This window comes from Trachemys scripta, chromosome 8, assembly GCF_013100865.1.
Source record: "Trachemys scripta elegans isolate TJP31775 chromosome 8, CAS_Tse_1.0, whole genome shotgun sequence".
Lineage (NCBI taxonomy): Eukaryota > Metazoa > Chordata > Testudines > Emydidae > Trachemys > Trachemys scripta.
Genome location: NC_048305.1, coordinates 34,814,536 through 34,832,923, shown reverse-complemented (window position 1 = coordinate 34,832,923; position 18,388 = coordinate 34,814,536). Strand labels below are relative to the sequence as shown.

At 45.1% G+C, this 18,388-nt stretch overlaps 1 protein-coding gene across 2 annotated transcripts in view; it reads right to left on the bottom strand.

The window, feature by feature from the left end:
• The window catches only part of UBE2D2 (ubiquitin conjugating enzyme E2 D2), a 53,869-nt gene extending 35,850 nt beyond the window's left edge, over positions 1 to 18,019 (bottom strand). The window contains exons 1-2 of one of the 2 annotated variants that reach the window (XM_034778143.1): positions 17,816 to 18,019; positions 1,427 to 1,490 (exon numbers count right to left, since the gene is read on the bottom strand). In XM_034778143.1, the coding sequence (XP_034634034.1) occupies position 1,427 (1 nt within the window). In that variant the 5' untranslated portion in view covers positions 1,428 to 1,490; positions 17,816 to 18,019. Of the gene's footprint in view, positions 1 to 1,426; positions 1,491 to 17,620; positions 17,777 to 17,815 lie in introns of those variants that run through there. The other variant, XM_034778142.1, reaches the window with a different exon arrangement.
• Positions 18,020 to 18,388: the final 369 nt, after the last annotated feature.

The window sequence follows — 18,388 nt, the reverse complement described above, 5'->3', positions numbered from 1 at the left end:
CACTAATCCCCTCCATACTTGGATCCTGCTGGGCTGAGCCTGCCTGCCTACATCTAGCGTGCTTGGCACAGAAGGGCAGGGCCCCAGGGTGTTTCTGAGACAGTCCTGGTCCTTGCACTGTGTCAGGGTTGGGTGCAACTTTACTGCCAAGCCCATGTGTGTGTGTGTGGGGGGGGGGGGGAAGGGGGGACACCCCAGCACACAGGGTGATCTACCTGTGTGCAGTCAGTGGCCTGTGCTCCCCACTGCCATGCTGGAGCCTCCACATTTAATTATTAACCAACACAATTTGCTGAATTTTAAAATAGTGTGCAGAATTTTAAATTTTTTTAGCGCAGAAGACCTTCAGGAGTATATAGGGCAGTATAAACAAGTCATTGTGTGTATGAAATTTTAGTTTGTACTGACTTCGCTAGTGCTTTTTATGTAGCCTGTTGTAAAAGAAGGCAAATATCTAGATGAGTTGATGTATCCCCTGGAAGACCTCTGCGTCCCACCAGGGGTACATATACCCCCGGTTGAGAACCACTGCCCTAGAAGAAGTCAGACTCCCAGATGTTAACACCCTGTTTTAATACGTATGGTGGATCCCCAATTTTTCTTCCCTTCTTTAAAAACAAAAAAACCCAACAAGTATGACCCAGATCTCCCCTTAATACAACCATATTGATGCTGAGATTGAGGATGGAGATTCTTTCAGTGTCTAAGTTGTTTGACCATAGTAAGAATGTGCCCTCACATTCTTCCTCAGAGAGGATGATATGGAGCCCTCTTCAAGGCTAAAGTAGAGGTAATTGGATTGTGCAGTTTATATCAGACTACAACAATGCATTTCTGTTATTAATGCTTTAGGGGTTTTTTAAGCTAAGATTCTTGTAATGCATCTTTTGTGCAAAGGTTATATTATTTTATGTAAGGGTTATATTTAACGTGACAACCTTATTTCAAAGCTGCTCCTGTATACACTGTAGTCCTGATGGCATCCTCTGTATAAATGCAGATAATGCATCACAAGATATGTTAAGCCTGGGTATCTTGCTGGTTTAGATACGAACTCTGATAGCTACCCCAGCATTTTACCTGCTGTTATAGCAGCGGGCCATGTGTACCACTGTTCATACAAGAGAATATGTAACAGAAGGTAAAAAGAGTTTAAGATGTCTGCAATAATTAAGAGTCACTGGAAGATCTCCACTACCAGGAGGAAAATATTAAGGTGTTGGAGTAGCATCTGTAAGTGTACATGGAGTAACATCTAGCACTTATTTAGGATCTTCCATTCAGATAAGACACTACAAATATTTCCTGAAGCTGGAGACTCCTGTGAGTTAGGTATTCCCATTTTAGAGATAAGAAAGTGGAGGCCAGTGCCAGTATTGCCTATGAATGTGCATGCTAGATGCCTTATTACTGAGGCAGTACTTACTGTCATCTCCAACAGGCCCTGCTGAACACTGAGCTGGGGGATCACGTGCCAGGTCATTCAACTCCTAAAAGAAAGAATGGATGGACAGTTGATGTTTCACTTAATCCAAAAATCAAATCACATTTTGCCTCTCACAAAAGACTGACACTGGTACTTCAGCGGCACTTTTCCCCAGTGGTGTATTCCTAAGTCTCAAATGGAACTTCATTTATCTGGTGAGGATCATTTCTTACTATGTGAAGTTGGTTTTGAAGTTTAATCAAAACCTGCACTTATGACATCAATCTTTTGTCCCCTGTAAGCAGTGCTGAAATTTCTTGCACTTGCATCTCCAAGTTACTTCCCTTTAGACTGTTCTCGACCATATTAATAAATTGGGGATAGGATCTCAGATAGAGAAACTAATCAGGTCTGAAAAGTTTATCATCGTGCTTCAAGTTATTTCTGTTTAACTATTTGTGCTTTGATAGTAAGGCATTCTTAAATGTTCACAAAATTAAGATAGGTGACATTAAATCCCACTTTTTAAGCCTGGCCATGTACCAAAAATGAAGTTAGGAATATAGCCTTAATCCATACCAGAACTCCCAAAAAAATCAGACCTTTACCCAAAGGTAAAAATGGCCTCTGAATAGGGAAATGCAAGTTACCTGCATGCTTCTGCTGTAGTGACCAGCAACTATTAACTGAAGTAGCATTACCTTCCCTGCATGCTCTACAGCATTAAGGACATGGATACCTTTTTGCTGGCCTATCCTCCTCCACTCCCAAAGACTAGGGAAAGAATGTTATCAGAATTTGAATTTGTTATGCATGGAGTTGCTGAGGAGCATGTAGCACTCACACTTAAAGAAAGAGGGTGTACTAAATGCCCAACCAATGGTCAAGTTAGACTGAAGAATCTCATTTTGGAAGTCTCATTCTGCTATGGGCACTGGAGTCAATGATTCAGAACATTTGAGGAAATTTCAATACAGTTTTAAGTAGCCACCGAATTTTGAACTTCAGTCCAAAACACACTCTCTCTCACACACACACAAAAATCCTACAAGCTTCATGAAGATTTCCAAAAATGACTATTATAGATTTATATTTTATGTAAGTAATGGATTATCAGTGATAATCCAAATGTTAACAAGCTGGTCTCACTAGTTTTTCCCCCAACATCTTACTGTGTTTGAGACACTTTCTCTTACAGTTCAGGGTACTGGGGATTTAAGCAGGAAGCAGTGACTGGAACTCAGATGTGGGTTCTATTTCTGACTCTGCCACTGACATGCTAGGTGTCCTTGGGCCACTCCTGCTGCCTCTGTGACTCATCTTCCTCCCCTGTGAAATGCGGATAGATACTGACTTCCTTTGTCAAGCACTCAGATCTACTGAAGAAAGGTGCTATGTGCTAGGTGTTAGGTAGACTGGAGAGGTTTAATGCCAAAAGGAGTTCTTGTTATGAGTTTCCCTGCATTTATTGAACTCCTTACTTTCAAGGTGTTATAAATTAGCTGTTTTGATGAAAGCATTAAGGTGGCTTTGAGAATTTTAGGTTAAGGTATTGTGCTTTTTGTTAACTTTTGGCAGCATTGATTCATTGCCTAGAATGCTACATAAACATGATGAAGTTATTTTCCATTTGGAACATCTACCACACTTGAAACTTCTGCTCCTTCTCATACCGAAGTGTGGAAAATTCAGAGCTCCCAAGCCCCTACTGCTGAGAGAAATGCAGCATTTGACTCTCCTATTGCTTTCTGGCTGACAACAAATTTGGGGAGAGGGACAGAGCTTCCTTTCCTCTTCACATCCAGGTTTTTATGCCTCCCCACCTGTTCAGTTATACTGCTGCTGCTTACAGTTTTCCATGAAATTTACATAATATAAATCATTTTTTGCTGAAGTACTGTTCAGGTTGTAACAGCCAAGAACGAGTGGGAAAGAAGCAACGCCCAGGGAGCATTCATATGGAATCTCAGCTTTAAGAGCCTTCTACTATTTGAAAGTTTCTGGCAAATCTATAAGCAGTGTGTGTTTTTAATCTAATCCATATTTTGACATTGGATTAAATGTTTAGCTACAAATGAACTGAAACCAGTCATCTAATAAAGCAAGAAATATTTGCATTAAACAGTCTCAAAGATTTAATTACAGTAACCTGTTTATGCACGTTTCCTCTATAAATGTCACTAGAATAGGTCTCTAAAATAAATCCTTTATGACTTAACTTCTACCTTCCATACCACAGCCTGCTAGGGTTAATACACAAGCCTTAAAAAGAGGCCTTGAATCAAAACAAAGTTTTAGTGGAGCCACTCTGGTTCTTAGCAGGACTAACCCACATTTGAATATCTATAGTTAGATCACTGACAGTATTTGAGGCTTACGGGGGGAAAACAGTGGTATTGAACAGCAAGGATCAAGATAGTTAGCTGTAATGGGAGGAAAGTTTGCAATGTACATGCCCACAATGGATATATAGCCAATACCTTTCCAAAAGGAAAACTGAGTACATTTTAAAATCCCCATCTATCCCCTACCTCCCATCTGTGGGAAGGCAGTTTAACAAAGCTCACATCTAATTAAGGGTCAAATATACTCCTTAACAAAAGGAAGTGAAGCTTTATTTAGATTTACTTGTTGTTTCATTTCTGTACTGTGACTTTGCACCACAAGGATATCATCTTGACCTAGACACAATGGGCAACTAAAGGCTTTCAGATCAGATTTTGTTCTCAAGTATTTCACAGTTTAAGTGCTTCCAAAATTGGATTAAGACCATCCTAGGCCGTATGTACATCCCTACACAGGGAGCCCCATGGCTCCACTTGTGCTTGGGGCAGTGATAGCTTGCAAAGATGATCTTTACCATCTGCTGGGGTGCCTACAACCACTCCTCAGGACAGGCTGAGCGGACTCCAAGATGTGCTGCTCATCAGGAAGAGCGATGCCTCAGCCCCACTCCACCCCAGCAAAAGGACTTGCGCACCTCATGCTGTCTGAAAACAACTCTCAAGTCACGTGGGGCTGAGGTCCCATCCTTGCCCCTCTATCTCCTTGACTGGACTGAACCGAGAGCAGCAGGGACTCCAGCCAGCCTGAAGACAAGTAGTGGAAAACCCACTGTCTGTTGTCCTGTGCAAGAGAGGTCCCTTTTATGCACCACTACAGCAGAAGAACCAATGCTTGAATGGTATAGTGTTGGAAGCCCTCAATCAAGCCCTTTAAGCATTAGTGGCTGCATGCCCCTGCCACCCAACCAGCAGCAGTGTCACCCAACTCTGCCCCAGCCACTTTAATTATAGCAGCAGCCCTCAAAGTCTCAAGTGTTTAGCTGAGTGCCTGAGCCACCCAGGCCTCTTGCACTGCAGACTGCTCTGATGCAAGCACTGGGCTCTGTCCACACCACTCAGACTGTATGGGATGATACCCCATGACCCCAGTCGTCAATACAATACTGACTGACTATCTCACTTTGAAATAGATATTAACCCCAAAGACTAAATAAAGACTGAGATACCTTTAAAGTGACAGGGGATCTAGATCACGATGGTGTCATTATTTGACTGAGGTAATGAAACCAATCTAGGACTGATAGTACTCAAAATTCCAGCCCCGCAGCCATATCTTTTACCCCAGCCTAGACCTCCCTCTTACCACTCTTCAACCCACCCACTCCATCTTAGCTATATACTTGTATAACTGGACCACTAATACACTTAGGATCAAGACTACTACACCTCCCTCACAAGCTACAATACCTTATTTGAGTTTTCACATACAGGACAAACTTCCGGTCCACCACCCTACTACAGGCCTAAGAATCCATTGTACAGCCTCCTCGCTATAAAGTGGAGGCAATAAATCCCACATACAAACTAGTTTTAGCATAAAACCTGTTCACCCAATGCATTATAGAGAGAGTCCACACTACTTTTCCAAACTATGCTATATCATCGTGCAGTGCTGTTGTCATGAGTTTCACTACAGCACTGATTAGACACCATATATAAGAGTCTGCTACTATCATGCTGATCGTGAGATCCTCTGGTGTATATCTGAATGGCAGATGAGGATACAGGGTAGAGTTATGGCTGTCATTAGAAGTTGAGCTGTTACCACAATGATGCTATTTCCTCTTACCTCTAATTAATCTCACAATTAACGAAGTTGTGCATAGTAGTTTCCCTAGGAAAGCCACGATTCATCAGATCAAGTCATATGTATGTAGTCATGTTAATGATGCAACTCCTACTCTAAGCTGCAAATTCAGGTTTGGTCTTATAAAGATGAACTTGATCTCCATCATCCCTTCATCTGAGGGTTTATTACACATAGTGCAGGTAAACTGGTAGAGCTAGTAACCCTCAAGGACCATTTGTCAGGAATTAGTTTTAGAAGCAGTGTCAGCAAGATGGCATTTGAGTGGAATCTGATGCATAAATTCACTGAAACTGGTAGAAGTAAGTAACCCAAGTCCTTTATTTCAGACATTGTTTCAGCAAAAAATAGCATCACAGTCCCTGAAGCTTTAGAATGACAAATATGAGGAATTAACGACCACAAGACATTCTCTTTAGAGCTCTGGTCTTACACCGCTACCCCGCTATAACGAGACCCGATATAACACGGGTTCACATATAGCACGGTAGCAGCGGGGCTCCAGCGGCGCGTTAAAGGGCCCGGGCTCCGGATGCTGCGGGGAGCCCGGAGCCCTTTAAATCACTGCCAAAGCCCTGCCGCTGCTACTCCGGGGCTGCGGCAGCAGGGCTCGGCCAGTGATTTAAAGGGCCTTGGGCTCCCTGCAGCGGCCGGAGCCCTGGGCTCTTTAAATCACTGCTGGAGCCCTGCCACCACTACCCCAATATAACGGCGTTTCACCTATAACACGGTAGGGATTTTTGGCTCCCCATGACCGCTTATATCGAGGTAGAGGTGTATTAACTTCAGTAGGCAAATGGTTGACTTTGAACCCTGAAGAGACTAAAATTACAAGATCTGCCGGCAAAGCAGAGGCACTAGTAATCTTTATGTGCCACTGTGTGTGTACCAGCATGTTGGCAGTTTGATTTCCACTAATCATTTTCCCACAATTCAGAGCAGCTGCATTTGCCCATGCAGTTACAATTGCACATGAAACCAGTGTTGGGGCAGGCCCATTTCTTAAGTGTGCACCAAAAATGTGTACCCACAAAGTGGTTGTCTGCCTTTTGAAAACATGGTCTTAAGATGCACAAAGTACTCAGTTGGTACAAAAATTAATTGTCACCATGTATGCCAGAGACTTCCATGAGATGTAAGATCCACTAAAGCCTCCAGCAGTTTCTAAGCTCCTTGATCCAAGATGAATGAATAATGAAGTCTGCCATCTTGCTGACACTGCTTTTAAAACTAATTCCTGAGGGTTACTAGCTCTACCGGAGGGGTAGCTATGTTAGTCTTTAAGGTGCCACCGGACTCCTCGTTTTTGTGGATACAGACCAACAGATTTATTTGGGCATAAGCTTTCGTGGGTTAAAAAAAAACACTTCTTCACAAAAGCTTATGCCCAAATAAATCTGTTGGTCTTTAAGGTGCCACTGGACTTCTCGTTGTTTTAGCTCTACCAGTTTACCTGCACTATGTGTAATAAACCCTCAGATGAAGGGCTGATGGAGATCCATTTCATCTTTATAACACCTTTTAAGAAACCTTTAGCCTCCAGGAGGAATGCCAGCTCACCTACAAGAGATTCCATGAACTACTAGTCCTAAATTAAATCCTCATAGCTTCTGCAAAACACCAAGATCATGATCAAGGTTAATGTCTATCTAGAATGGATGTAGAAAGCCTAGACGTATTCTGCAACTTAACCCACAGTCGTATAGTCCTATCCCAAGCCCCAAAAATAGAACAGTGGTGTCCCTCCTCAAACTAAGGTCCCTCACCAAAGGCTCTTAAGCAAAGTAAGCAGTCATGGGATAAGAGGGAAGGTCCTTTCATGGATCGGTAACTGGTTAAAGGATAGGAAACAAAGGTTAGGAATAAAGGGTTAGTTTTCAGAACAGAGAGAAGTAAATAGTAGTGCCCCCCAGAGGTCTGTACGGGGCCCAGTCCTATTCAACATAGTCATAAATGAGCTGGAAAAAAAAGAGGTAAACAGTGAGGTGGCAAAATTGCAGATGATACAAAACTACTCAAGATGGTTAAGTCCGAGGCAGACTGCAAAGAGCAACAAAAGGATCTCTCATAACTAGGGACTCAATTTCATCTGCCATTTTGTTGCCCAATGTTGATAAATGCAAAGTAATGCAAATTGGAAAACATAATCCCAACTATACATATAAAATGATGAGGTCCAAATTAGCTGTTACTACTCAAGAAAGATCTTGGAGTCATTGTGGATAATTCTCTGAAAACATCCAGTCAATGTGTAGCAGCAGTCAAAAAAGTGAACAAAATGTTGAGAATCATTAAGAAAGGGATAGATAATAAGACAAAGTATCATATTGCCTCTATATTAATCCATGGTATGCCCACATCTTGAATACTGCATGCAGATGTGGTTGCCCTATCTCAAAAATGATGTACTGGAATTGGAAAAGATTCAGAAAAGGGAAAAATGATTAGGGGTATGGAACGGCTTCTGTATGAGGAGAGATTAATAAAACTGGGACTTTTCAGCTTGGAAAAGAGACTACTAAGGAGGGATATGATTGAGGTCTATAAAATCATGACTGGTGTGAAGAAAGTAAATAAGGAAGTGTTATTTACTCCTTCTCATAATACAAGAACTAGGGGTCACCAAATGTAATTAACAGGCAGCAGGTTTAAAACAAACAAAAGGAAGTATTTCTTCAACACAACGCACAGTCAGCCTATGGAACTCTTGGCCAGAGGATGTTGTGAAGGCAATCACTACAACAAGGTTCAAAGAAGAACTAGATAAATTCATAGAAAATATGCGCAGGGATGGTGTTCCTAGCCTCTGTTTGCCAGAAGCTGGGAATGAGCAACAGGGAATGGATCACTTGATGATACCTGTTCTGTTCATTTCCTCTGGGGCACCTGGCATTGACCACTGTCAGAAGATAGGATACTGGGCCTATATGGACCTTTCGTCTGACCCAGTACGGCCGTTCTTATGCAAGTCACAGGGTCCACCAGTTTGCCGCTAAAACCACATTAATGCCATTAACTGGAGAGATGAGCTTCTTGGCTTTGCCAGCATATACTATTTGTAAGAGTTACGAACCACATTTATTTCGCACAGCAGTTATAAGCTCTGCATGTGCCTAGCAGTGGCTAATCATATCTACTTCCAGGGTGGATAAAAACCAATTAAAAGTTTTTTTAGGGGGGGGGGGAAGGAGGGATAAAATGCTGTTGAGGAAAAAACCTATCTAAAGATCATTTTAATTAAGATATCTGAGCTATAATGTAACTCATCATGGAATAGGGATTATAAATCATAATTCTATAGTAGGAGACAACATATTCATGTAATGTTTAAGAAAAGTTTTGTAAATGAGTTCCAATAGTTCATGGATTAGGGACCCAATCTTATGGGGTTCCACAGCCTTCTGTACAGATTATTTAGAATTGATTAATCTTTTTATTTACCCAACGGGACTCAGTGTTCAGTCTAGAACAGGGATCAGCAACCTTTGGCACACTGCCCATCAGGGTAAGCCCCTGATGGGCCGGGACGGTTTGTTTACCTGCAGCGCCCGCAGGTTCAGCTGATCGCAGCTCCCACTGGCCGTGGTTCACCGTTCCAGGCCAATGGGGGCTGCGGGAAGCGGCGTGGAGCGAGGGGTGTGCTGGCTGCCGCTTCCCGCAGCCCTCATTGTCCTGGGACAGCAAACCGCGGCCAGTGGGAGCCGCAATGGGCCGAACCTGCTAACGCTGCAGGTAAACAAACCGTCCCAGCCCGCCAGGGGCTTACCCTGACAGGCTGCGTACCAAAGATTGCCGATCCCTGGTCTAGAAGATACCATCAGAGATGCTTAGTTTTGCAATTCTCAAACTGTGGATTTGTTTCTCCAGATGTAACATGCTTGTTAACAGCAAAAATATTAAATACATAAATAGATAGAGGTCAGAAATAACAGACCTCAATTCTATTGTCCCTGTGCAAGTTTGTGTACACAGAGTCAATCCCTTACCTCTCTCTAAGGGCTTGGCTACACTTACGACTTATAGTGCAATAAAGGAGCCCCGGGCACACTAGCTCACTACCTGTCCACAATGGCAAGGCACGTAGAGCGCTCTGACTCCGCAGCTACAGCGCTGCTGGTACTCCACCTCGGCAAGGAGAAGAACATTTGCTGCGCCTTGGCTACAACGCACAGGCGTCAGCGTGAACGAGGTGTTGCATTACTGCGCTCTGATCGGCCTCTAGAAACGTCCCATAATCCCCTTAAGTCAAGTGGCCACTCGTCATTGTTTTGAACTCCTGTAGGAATGCAGAAATGCCCTTTCAAAACTCTGTTTCTGAAAGCCGGCATGCAAGCCGTTACTGTGGAATGCTGTGAGCAAGTGAGGTGGGGGGAGAGGGGGAGGTCTGCTGCTGTCTGAATTTACAAGACAGCATGCTGACTGACATGCTCTCAGCCCCCCAAAAACCCACTCTCCCCCCACACACACATCACACTCCCTCCTACCCCTCCCATTTCCAAAGCACGTTGCAGTCACTTGCATGCTGGGATAGCTGCCCATAATGCACCACTCGCAATGCCACTGCAAGTGCCGCAAATGTGGCCACACCGGTGCTCTTGAAGCTGTCAGCGTGGATGGATTGCAGCGCTTTCCCTACTGTGCTCTAAGAAGGCTGATTTAACTCAAAGTGCTCTACATCTGCAAGTGTAGCCATGCCCTAAAAGTACAAAGTTTCAAGAAGTTCAATGAATAAAAGAGTGTTGGGGACAGAATAGATCTGGACAAGGAGAAGAAGTCTGGAGATAAATGTGAGAAGCGAGGGACATGTGTGTTTTGTTAAAATATTATATGTTTGCTGTTGAAGAAAAAAATCCAGAATACTTAACGTTGTTTTAGTTAAATAAAAATGTAAATGACTGTCTGGTGATGTTCTCCTCCTAATACAGCATGGCAACAAAATCCTCCAAATATTAATGATTAACCTGTTGAATTGGAGATTGTTCACCTCCCAATTTCATAAATATCTGTTTCAATTACAACCAACAAGAATACACTTATGTAGAAAACCATGATTAAATTGAGTCTTCCTGACTAGTGATTTAAATCAAATCCACCCTGTCTACTTCTCAGTGTACTTTCAAATTCTACCAGCTTTGCCAGCAAAGTTTTAAAGTATTACGTACTATAAACCTCAGGAGATTTACAGTCTACTGTCATAGCTCATAAGCACCATGAAACTTCCCTCATGGGACACAAAGCAAGTTCTCTTTTCACCCTCATCTGTAGCTTTGTCTCACTGAATTTCAGCCCTGCAGATACTCAAATTACTGTTCACTTTAACAGAATTTAAACAAGGTCTATGAAGATACACCTCTACCCAAATATAATACGACCCGATATGACATGGGTTCACATACAATGCGGTAAAGCTCTGACACGCTGCTCTGAGCAGCGTGTTAAGGGTGCTGGGCCGGAGGGTTGGATAAGGGGCAAAGGGTCTCAGGGACGGTCAGGGGCTCTCCCTCTGCCCCCCCCAGGGTCTAGAAGGCAGGAGCTGTGGGGGGAGGGGGGGCAATTTTGGAGGCCCTGCAGTCCCAGAGTGTCCCGGGGGATTAGCGGGGACCCAGGAGCAGTCCGCTCCTCTTCCCTCGCCCCAGCCCCAGCCGTGTCGCTCGGGGAAGAGATCCCCCGGGCACTCACCAACAGCAGCAGAAGCGGAGAAGCCCGGCCCCAGCCCGCTCCACTCTGCCAGCCACGGCGCTCCACTTCCCGCCACAGGTGAGTGCAGAACCTTTCCCCAACACCCCACCCCCAGCGACACGGCTAGGGTGGGGCTGGGGCAAGGAAAGCGGTGCAGGTTGGGGCCGCATCGCTCTGCTTCCTGCCGCAGTTGGGAGGTGGCAGAGTAGAGCGGACTGGGGCCGCATTGCTCTGCTTCCCGCCGCAGGTGAGTGCAGAGGGCATCCTTTCCCCAACCTCCCCACACTCACCAGTGGTGGGAAGCAGAGCGCCGTGGCTGAGAGGTGGCGGAGTGGAGCGGGCTGGGGCCATGTTGCTCCACTTCCCGCCACTGCTGGTGAGTGCCTGTCAGGGGATGAGGGGTATGGATAGGGGTCAGAGCAGTCAGAGGACAGGGAGGGTGGGTAGGGGGTGGGGTCCTGGGGGTGATTAGGGATAGGGGTCACTGGAGGGGGCAGTCAGGGAACAAGGAACACCAAATCAAGTTCGATATAACACGGTGCAATTTTTTGTCTCCCGAGGACTGCATTATATCAGGGTAGAGGTGTAATAGGTGCAGATGTTTAAAAAGTTATGCAGCCAAAAGAACTAAATTGTTTCCCATACAGCCTTAGTAAAGAGTAGCTCTCATTAAGGATTTAATATTAGGCAAGTGTGAAGTTTAGGCAAAATTGCTGGTATGGTAAACAGAATAGTGACTGATACTTGCCTGTATCTTAAAACTGGTCAGAGCAACTTCCAACTTTCTGATAAACATTCTCTGGAAAGACCAGCTATATTACTTCTACAGAAACTGTATTTCATGTGCTTGGCCACAGAACATTGACTATTAGTTGACAGTATATTAGCATATTCAGGACAAGCCCTACATTCTATAGGTTGAGGTTATAACAAATATCCTACCCCCTCCCACTGTCCCAAGTTACTCTACACCTGCAAATGCCTTTGGACATGGATTCCAGAATGGAGGAGTGGGAAAAACAGATTATTTTCATACAGGCATGCTGTTTTGATGAGTACTGCTGCTTTGGTCAGTTTTTAAATTTTATCACCTGCTTGTAAACAATACATCAGTGGCCTTCTGAAGTCTCCCAAAATGCACTGCTTCTGGAGCAGAGCTGGAGTTGTGGGATAAGTACACAGGGTATTGCAAGTGAAAGTGTTTGAGTACAGTGTGAACACAGGACAAAATTTAAATTCATTCAGCATAGCTAACTCAAACACAATCCATTCAGTTACCAGTAATTCAATTATCTGGTTATGACAAGGTCTGATGGCAGCACCTGCCAATTACTGTTGTCCACTTTGAATCTGAGCTGGTACTTGAGCCTTTACTTGCTTCCACATCTTGATAAGTTATCTCCAAAGCAGAGATGCCCCAAAGCTGTCCTTCAGGTGGGGTGTAGGTATTATACTCTGCAAAGAAGCTAAAGGTTTTGATTTCTTCAGATGTTTGCAGTGATCTAGAGTCTGGCCACAGACTACTGATCCTCTTAGGGATAAGGAAATACTAGAATAAAAGTCTTTTCCCTTTGTAAGGCTCAGGCATCACTCCTATAGTTTGTTTTCAACAGAACTAAGATCTTTTCTCAACCTTTCCCATAAAGAATGCATGAAAAAAAACAGATGAGCTGGAATTTGGCATATAGCGTTGAACAGGACGTCAAGCTAAATGATTTCCCCTGCCTGAAAGAGTTGGGACAAGTGTTCCCCAGATAGTGGGAAGGAAGAAACTCTGGATCTCCTGACCGGTTTGAGGTCATCCTGCACATCCTCAGGTTTGTTTGAAGATCTGCTTCTTCCAACAGGGAAGAGCTTCACAAACTTTCTAGATGTGAGTCAGCAGACATGCAGATAAGGTCTGCTGAGATTGCCCCTTGTGCAACCTGAAGGAAAATTTTCTGCAAGAAACAGACTAACACAACCCAAGAGATCTGACAGTTTATCTTACAGCCTTTAATTTATCCAAGACCTCATCTGTTTTAGGACTAAAGTTTCTTCAAAGCACTCTGACTAGAGAATACAGAACTCCAAAGCAAGTCTCTCTCCGGTGGATATCTGCTGAATGAGATGTGGCCACTGTATCAGATTTCATACAAGACCCTCTAGGAGCATCTACAGCTCTTGACAGTCAGACTTCAAACAACTTTGCTCTGCCTCTGAAATGACCTGACTCCCAAGAGGCCATCTCGGACCACAACCCCACCAGGGTACTGTCCCTGTAAATTGATCAGTGGCTTCAACGTTTGGATCACAAACATAAGTACTTCTGTAACTCCCATCCCCACAGTATCAGAATATATCATTAGTGAGCTAATCACCCAGACCCCTTCAAGGCAAGGACAAATTAGACAAATTGACTGCCCAATGTCTCACAAATTCTGTGGCAGAACTAGGAACTGAACTTTGATATCTCAAATCCCAGTTCACAGTGCCTTACCCACAATGAACATCTTCCTACAGGCCAGAGACTGATACCCCTATTTCTCTAACATAGCTAAGAAACTTTCATCTTCCCTACTCCATTCTCCAAAGTCTACTGGACTGCTGCTACGTTATAGCCACTTCTCACAACTTTTTCCTCTAGTAAAGTCTGAGAGAGAGAATTTGCAATTCCAGCTTCTGAGATGGTTTTTAAGGGAGGTCTTCCTCCATGAAGTATTCTGCTGATTCTCCAGGACTACTTCAGTGCAAAGTACAAACCTTTAAGTCAGTGTCTGCAGCATCAACACAGGAGTTACTGCACAGCACTTTAGCACACACTGCTATTCGCTCCCCATAGTCCAAACTACAAAGCAGTATAGACATGGCCTAAGTGTCAAAATATTTTAAAGGGCTAGAAACTTTTTCAATGAAAGCTTAAAATCTGTAGAAATGTATGGCTTAGGAGCCCTTCCCATACAAAGGGATGTGATTCCCTTCTCCCCCTCCCCCAACAACACCCTGTTTAAAGTTAGCATTTTAGAATATGCATTTCACTCTACTGGAATGCCTCCTTTGTTAGAATAAAAAGGCTATATGTAGTTTTAGTTGCAAGAGCACACGCCACAGCCATTTTTCAAATATTTAGACATAAACTGTCTACAGCCAACATTTGGATTATGGTTATTTTAAAGTACCCCATCCTTCCCCAAAATTATAATTATCTTGAAATATGGGACTAGCATTCAAGGGCAGCCACCATACCAACACCCTTGTGAACAGATGAAAGAATAGTTATTCAGTTTCAGTCTTCCATCTGTTACAAGGACTGAAATTTCTTCAAGTCTTGAGTTGTTAAAACACAAAGAATTAAAGGTTGAGTGATTAAGCCATGTTATGACCTAACCACCTTGGGCTAGACTTGAGCACTGAAACAAGTGCCTAGTACAAATGGTAAAGTCCATGCTAACCATGCCTACTAGTGTTCTGTATGATATTCACACTAGTGCTGTTCTACAGTTGGCTACAACTCCCTCTGGGTACTTCTCAATTCCTGGCACAAACCTGCAGAGACACAGGACTCTAGGAGACTTTGAAAAGGCCACTGTCTGAACCACTTGTCATTTTAATGCTGTCTACAGGGGTGCTAGACTTGTGCAGAGTGAAAGGATACCAACTAAGCTGGAATTTAACCAATCTGAAAGCAAAGGTAAGCCAAATGGTATTTGACAGGTGTATCAGTTTAGTGAACATGTGTAGACCCAGTGGTACTCTTAGCATATCTGTAAAATCACAATTATTTTCAACATCAGAAATTACCAGCTAGCTATAGTGGTTTAATTCCAGAAGAAGAGAGCCTTTTTCAAAGTTAGCTTAAGATACTTTAAAGTTCGCCAAAGCAACATAAGCTATACCAGAAAAAGGCACTCTTACTCCAGAAGTACAGGTCCATGTGGGGGGGATTATATTACTATAGGTAACCTGGTATAATTATGCCAATGAATTTTCCCGTGTAGACAAATCTCAAGCTTACAAGCTTTTTTCAAACTGGTACGTTTTGGCACTCCATGAGCTACTTTAATTTGATCAATGGAAAACATTAAAATAAAGCTTCCTTAACACTTACAAATGCCATGCAATCACAGCAGAAAAAAATTAGTCCACTGCTGGGTGCATCAGAACAGAAATGGCCTCAAAGATCTCCACATCAGCCACCTGCTATACATTTTATCCAACTTTTGAGTTAGAATCGAAACACATAATCCACACTTGAAAACACACAGGAAGGTTGCACACTTGGGGCTTGGACTTAAAAGTCAGAGTTCAGGGCTGGATCTTGTTTTGGAGAAGTATGCCATTTGTTTGGCAGACTAAGCAGGGTAGCAAAAGATTCCTCAATAATTTACTCTTGGACAGCTGTCCTTTTCAGATCTCTATTAGATACTATGGGGATGACTACTTAAGAATTTCTTATAATGCTTTCCAGAGTACAAGAGAAACTGACAGTCTCCTACAAAAAGACTAGGAGACAGGAGACTTTTCTGGCCTACAGGAACAGACTTTTTTAGGTGTATTTTCCTTCAGATGTGTTAAGTAACTATATTCTGATGAAGCCACTTGTAAATGAGAAGTAGCATACAATAAATGGCATTGTACTATTATGTCTAGCTGAATATACGTATTCAGCTAATTAGTTTGACAACTATGGTCACTTCACCCTCCACTAACAGAAAACCAAGTACTGGTAGAGGGGATTAAAAGGGAGGAATAGATTAGGAAAAATTAGTAGGCATTACCACCTACCAAAATACAAGAATCTGATACATTGTAGCTTCCGATTAGCAAATATTAAATCTGAAACTGGGCAGAATAACAATCTACTAGTTACAGCAGTTACAAAGGTCAGTTAAGGCTTTCACTAGAAGGTTTAAAAGTCTTACTGGGTAAGTTTTCCATCTGAGGAAAAATACAAGCTCATACAGCAAGTACATGTGTCTATTAAGGTTGCCACACTCAATACTGAAGTTAAACAAAAGCAAACTTGCACCTGAGAAGGACTTCCTGAGTTTCAGGATCTGGGGTTACATAGCAATTCCTACAAAAAGGATTACCTCCAGCCTCAAAAGAAAACTCCTGGGCAGCACCTTACATGTCCTCCACAGAGGAGGGAGACTTTGAGCAGAAAGCTTGTTAGGATTGGAGGACCTTATTCCCTGTATTAGAGTCTTATTTGTTTAGCTTTGATAATCAAAATGAGTTTACCACTTTTGACTCTTGGGGATTATGCAAAAACCACATAACTAAGTGAGCAATCAGGACTATCTTCTGCCTCAGATTTTGCCACCCAGCTTTAAAAAAATATATAGTTGATTTAGGTCCTTCAACTCATAAAAGATCTAGAGGTTTTTCTGCGTGTTTACCATTACAAATTTCAGCTTCTGTGGGTGCATATTGTGAGCACTAACCCCCTAACAGAAGGCAAAGTGTTCAAGATTTAATAATGGTTTTCTTTACTCAAGAAAAGTTATTGACCTTAAATACGTGTTGATAAAAACCCAGAAGGTTTGAGGAGTCTGGTTACAATCCCTCACCATCAGTTTTTCAGCTTTCACTTTCTGCTCTTATAATGTCACTAATCTCTCTCTATAGCCTATAGAGCCAACATTTCTCTCGTAAGAGACTACCTGGGTCTTTGAAAGACACCTGCCAGGCCATCTTCGAGCCTCAAAACAACAAAGAGATGCAAAAGCCCAAAACCGCCCCGTGCGGGGTCCCTTCAGGCCAGCTCGGTTCGCCCGATGATGGCTGAGAAAGGACGGTCCCGGGCCGGCCAGAGCTCGCGGGGATGACAGCGACAACGAGCATCTCTATCTCAGCCACGCGAGTTGGCTGGCTCCGGATTCAGAGCCGCCTGCGCGGAGCCCTGCTCTGGGGCTGCGGGAAGCCCCTTCCCGAGCAGGCTCCCTCTCGGCCGAGCGCACACGGGCCGGCAGGCAGCCGCTCGGGGCTCGCCTCGCAGCAGGGGAGGCCCAGCTCCTGCGCGGGTAGCCCCTACCAGCGAGGTTACGTAAGGGGGGACGGGCTGCCCCACACCCGGCCTCCCTCACCACTAGGCCGCCTCCGGCCCCCTGATAGGGACCAAGGAAGGAACCCGGGCAGCACCCCCCGGCCCAGTACTCGGGAGCCGGGTCCCTGCGCTTCCCGAGGGGCGAGGCCAGGCCCTTAGCGGGGCCTACAGCACAGCCGAGGCCCGACCCCTGGCTGCGGCCTGAGCTCGGCCGGGTGCGGACAAGGAGGCCGAGGTGGCGACCGGGAACAGGAGAAAGCCTCTCTCCCGGGCGGCTGAGCAGGAGCCCGGCCGGGCCCGCCCTGCGCGCGACGCCCCAGCCCGTGAGCCCTTACCTTATGGATTCTCTTCAGCGCCATTGTGTGTGTGAGGGGCTCGGTGCGGGAGGGGGCGCGCGGCTCGGGCGGTGTGGGGGAGGGAGGGGAGCTCGCTCGGGATTATTTCGCGGGGGGAGGGGCGCGGCGGTGGCGGCGCTATTGGGAGGGGGGAGGTGGCGCGGAGGGAGTCTCGGTGCGGCGGGAGGGCCTCACTCTCTGTTCCCCCGGCGGCCGCTGGGCTCTTGCTCGCTGCCGCAGCTGCTACCGCATCACTCCGCGGGGCCTTTATGCGCTGCTGCCTCCGAGGCCGTATCACTCCGCCACTATCCCAATAGTCACCAGCGGGGCAGCCGGGCGGAGGGGCAGCAGCACCTGGTGATGAGGCCCGCTCGGGCACGGGGACTATTTCCTCACTCTCTTTTCACACAGAACTCTCCAGAAAGGGGCTCGGAGAAGCGGAAGGATACGATCGAGGGGGGAAGGGGTGGAGTGAAGTGACTTCTCGCGAGAAGAGAAAGAAAGAGGTTCCGGACGGTGGAGGGGCAGAGTAGCAGGGAAACCTAGAGCGGCTGCGCAGTGCGGAGGGTGCCCGGGCCTGGAGCAGGGAGGTCCCGGCTGGCGGCTGTAACCCTGCACCCGGCTGTAGCGTGCATTGGGACCCGGCGCTGCAGGGGAAGGGGAGAGTCTGTCTCCTTCCCGCCTGGGGCTCCGTCCTCTCCTCTCTCCGGTCTGGGCCCGTGTCCCCCCCGCGCTACTCCCCCATCTCCCCTTCCCGCCCGGGGCCCG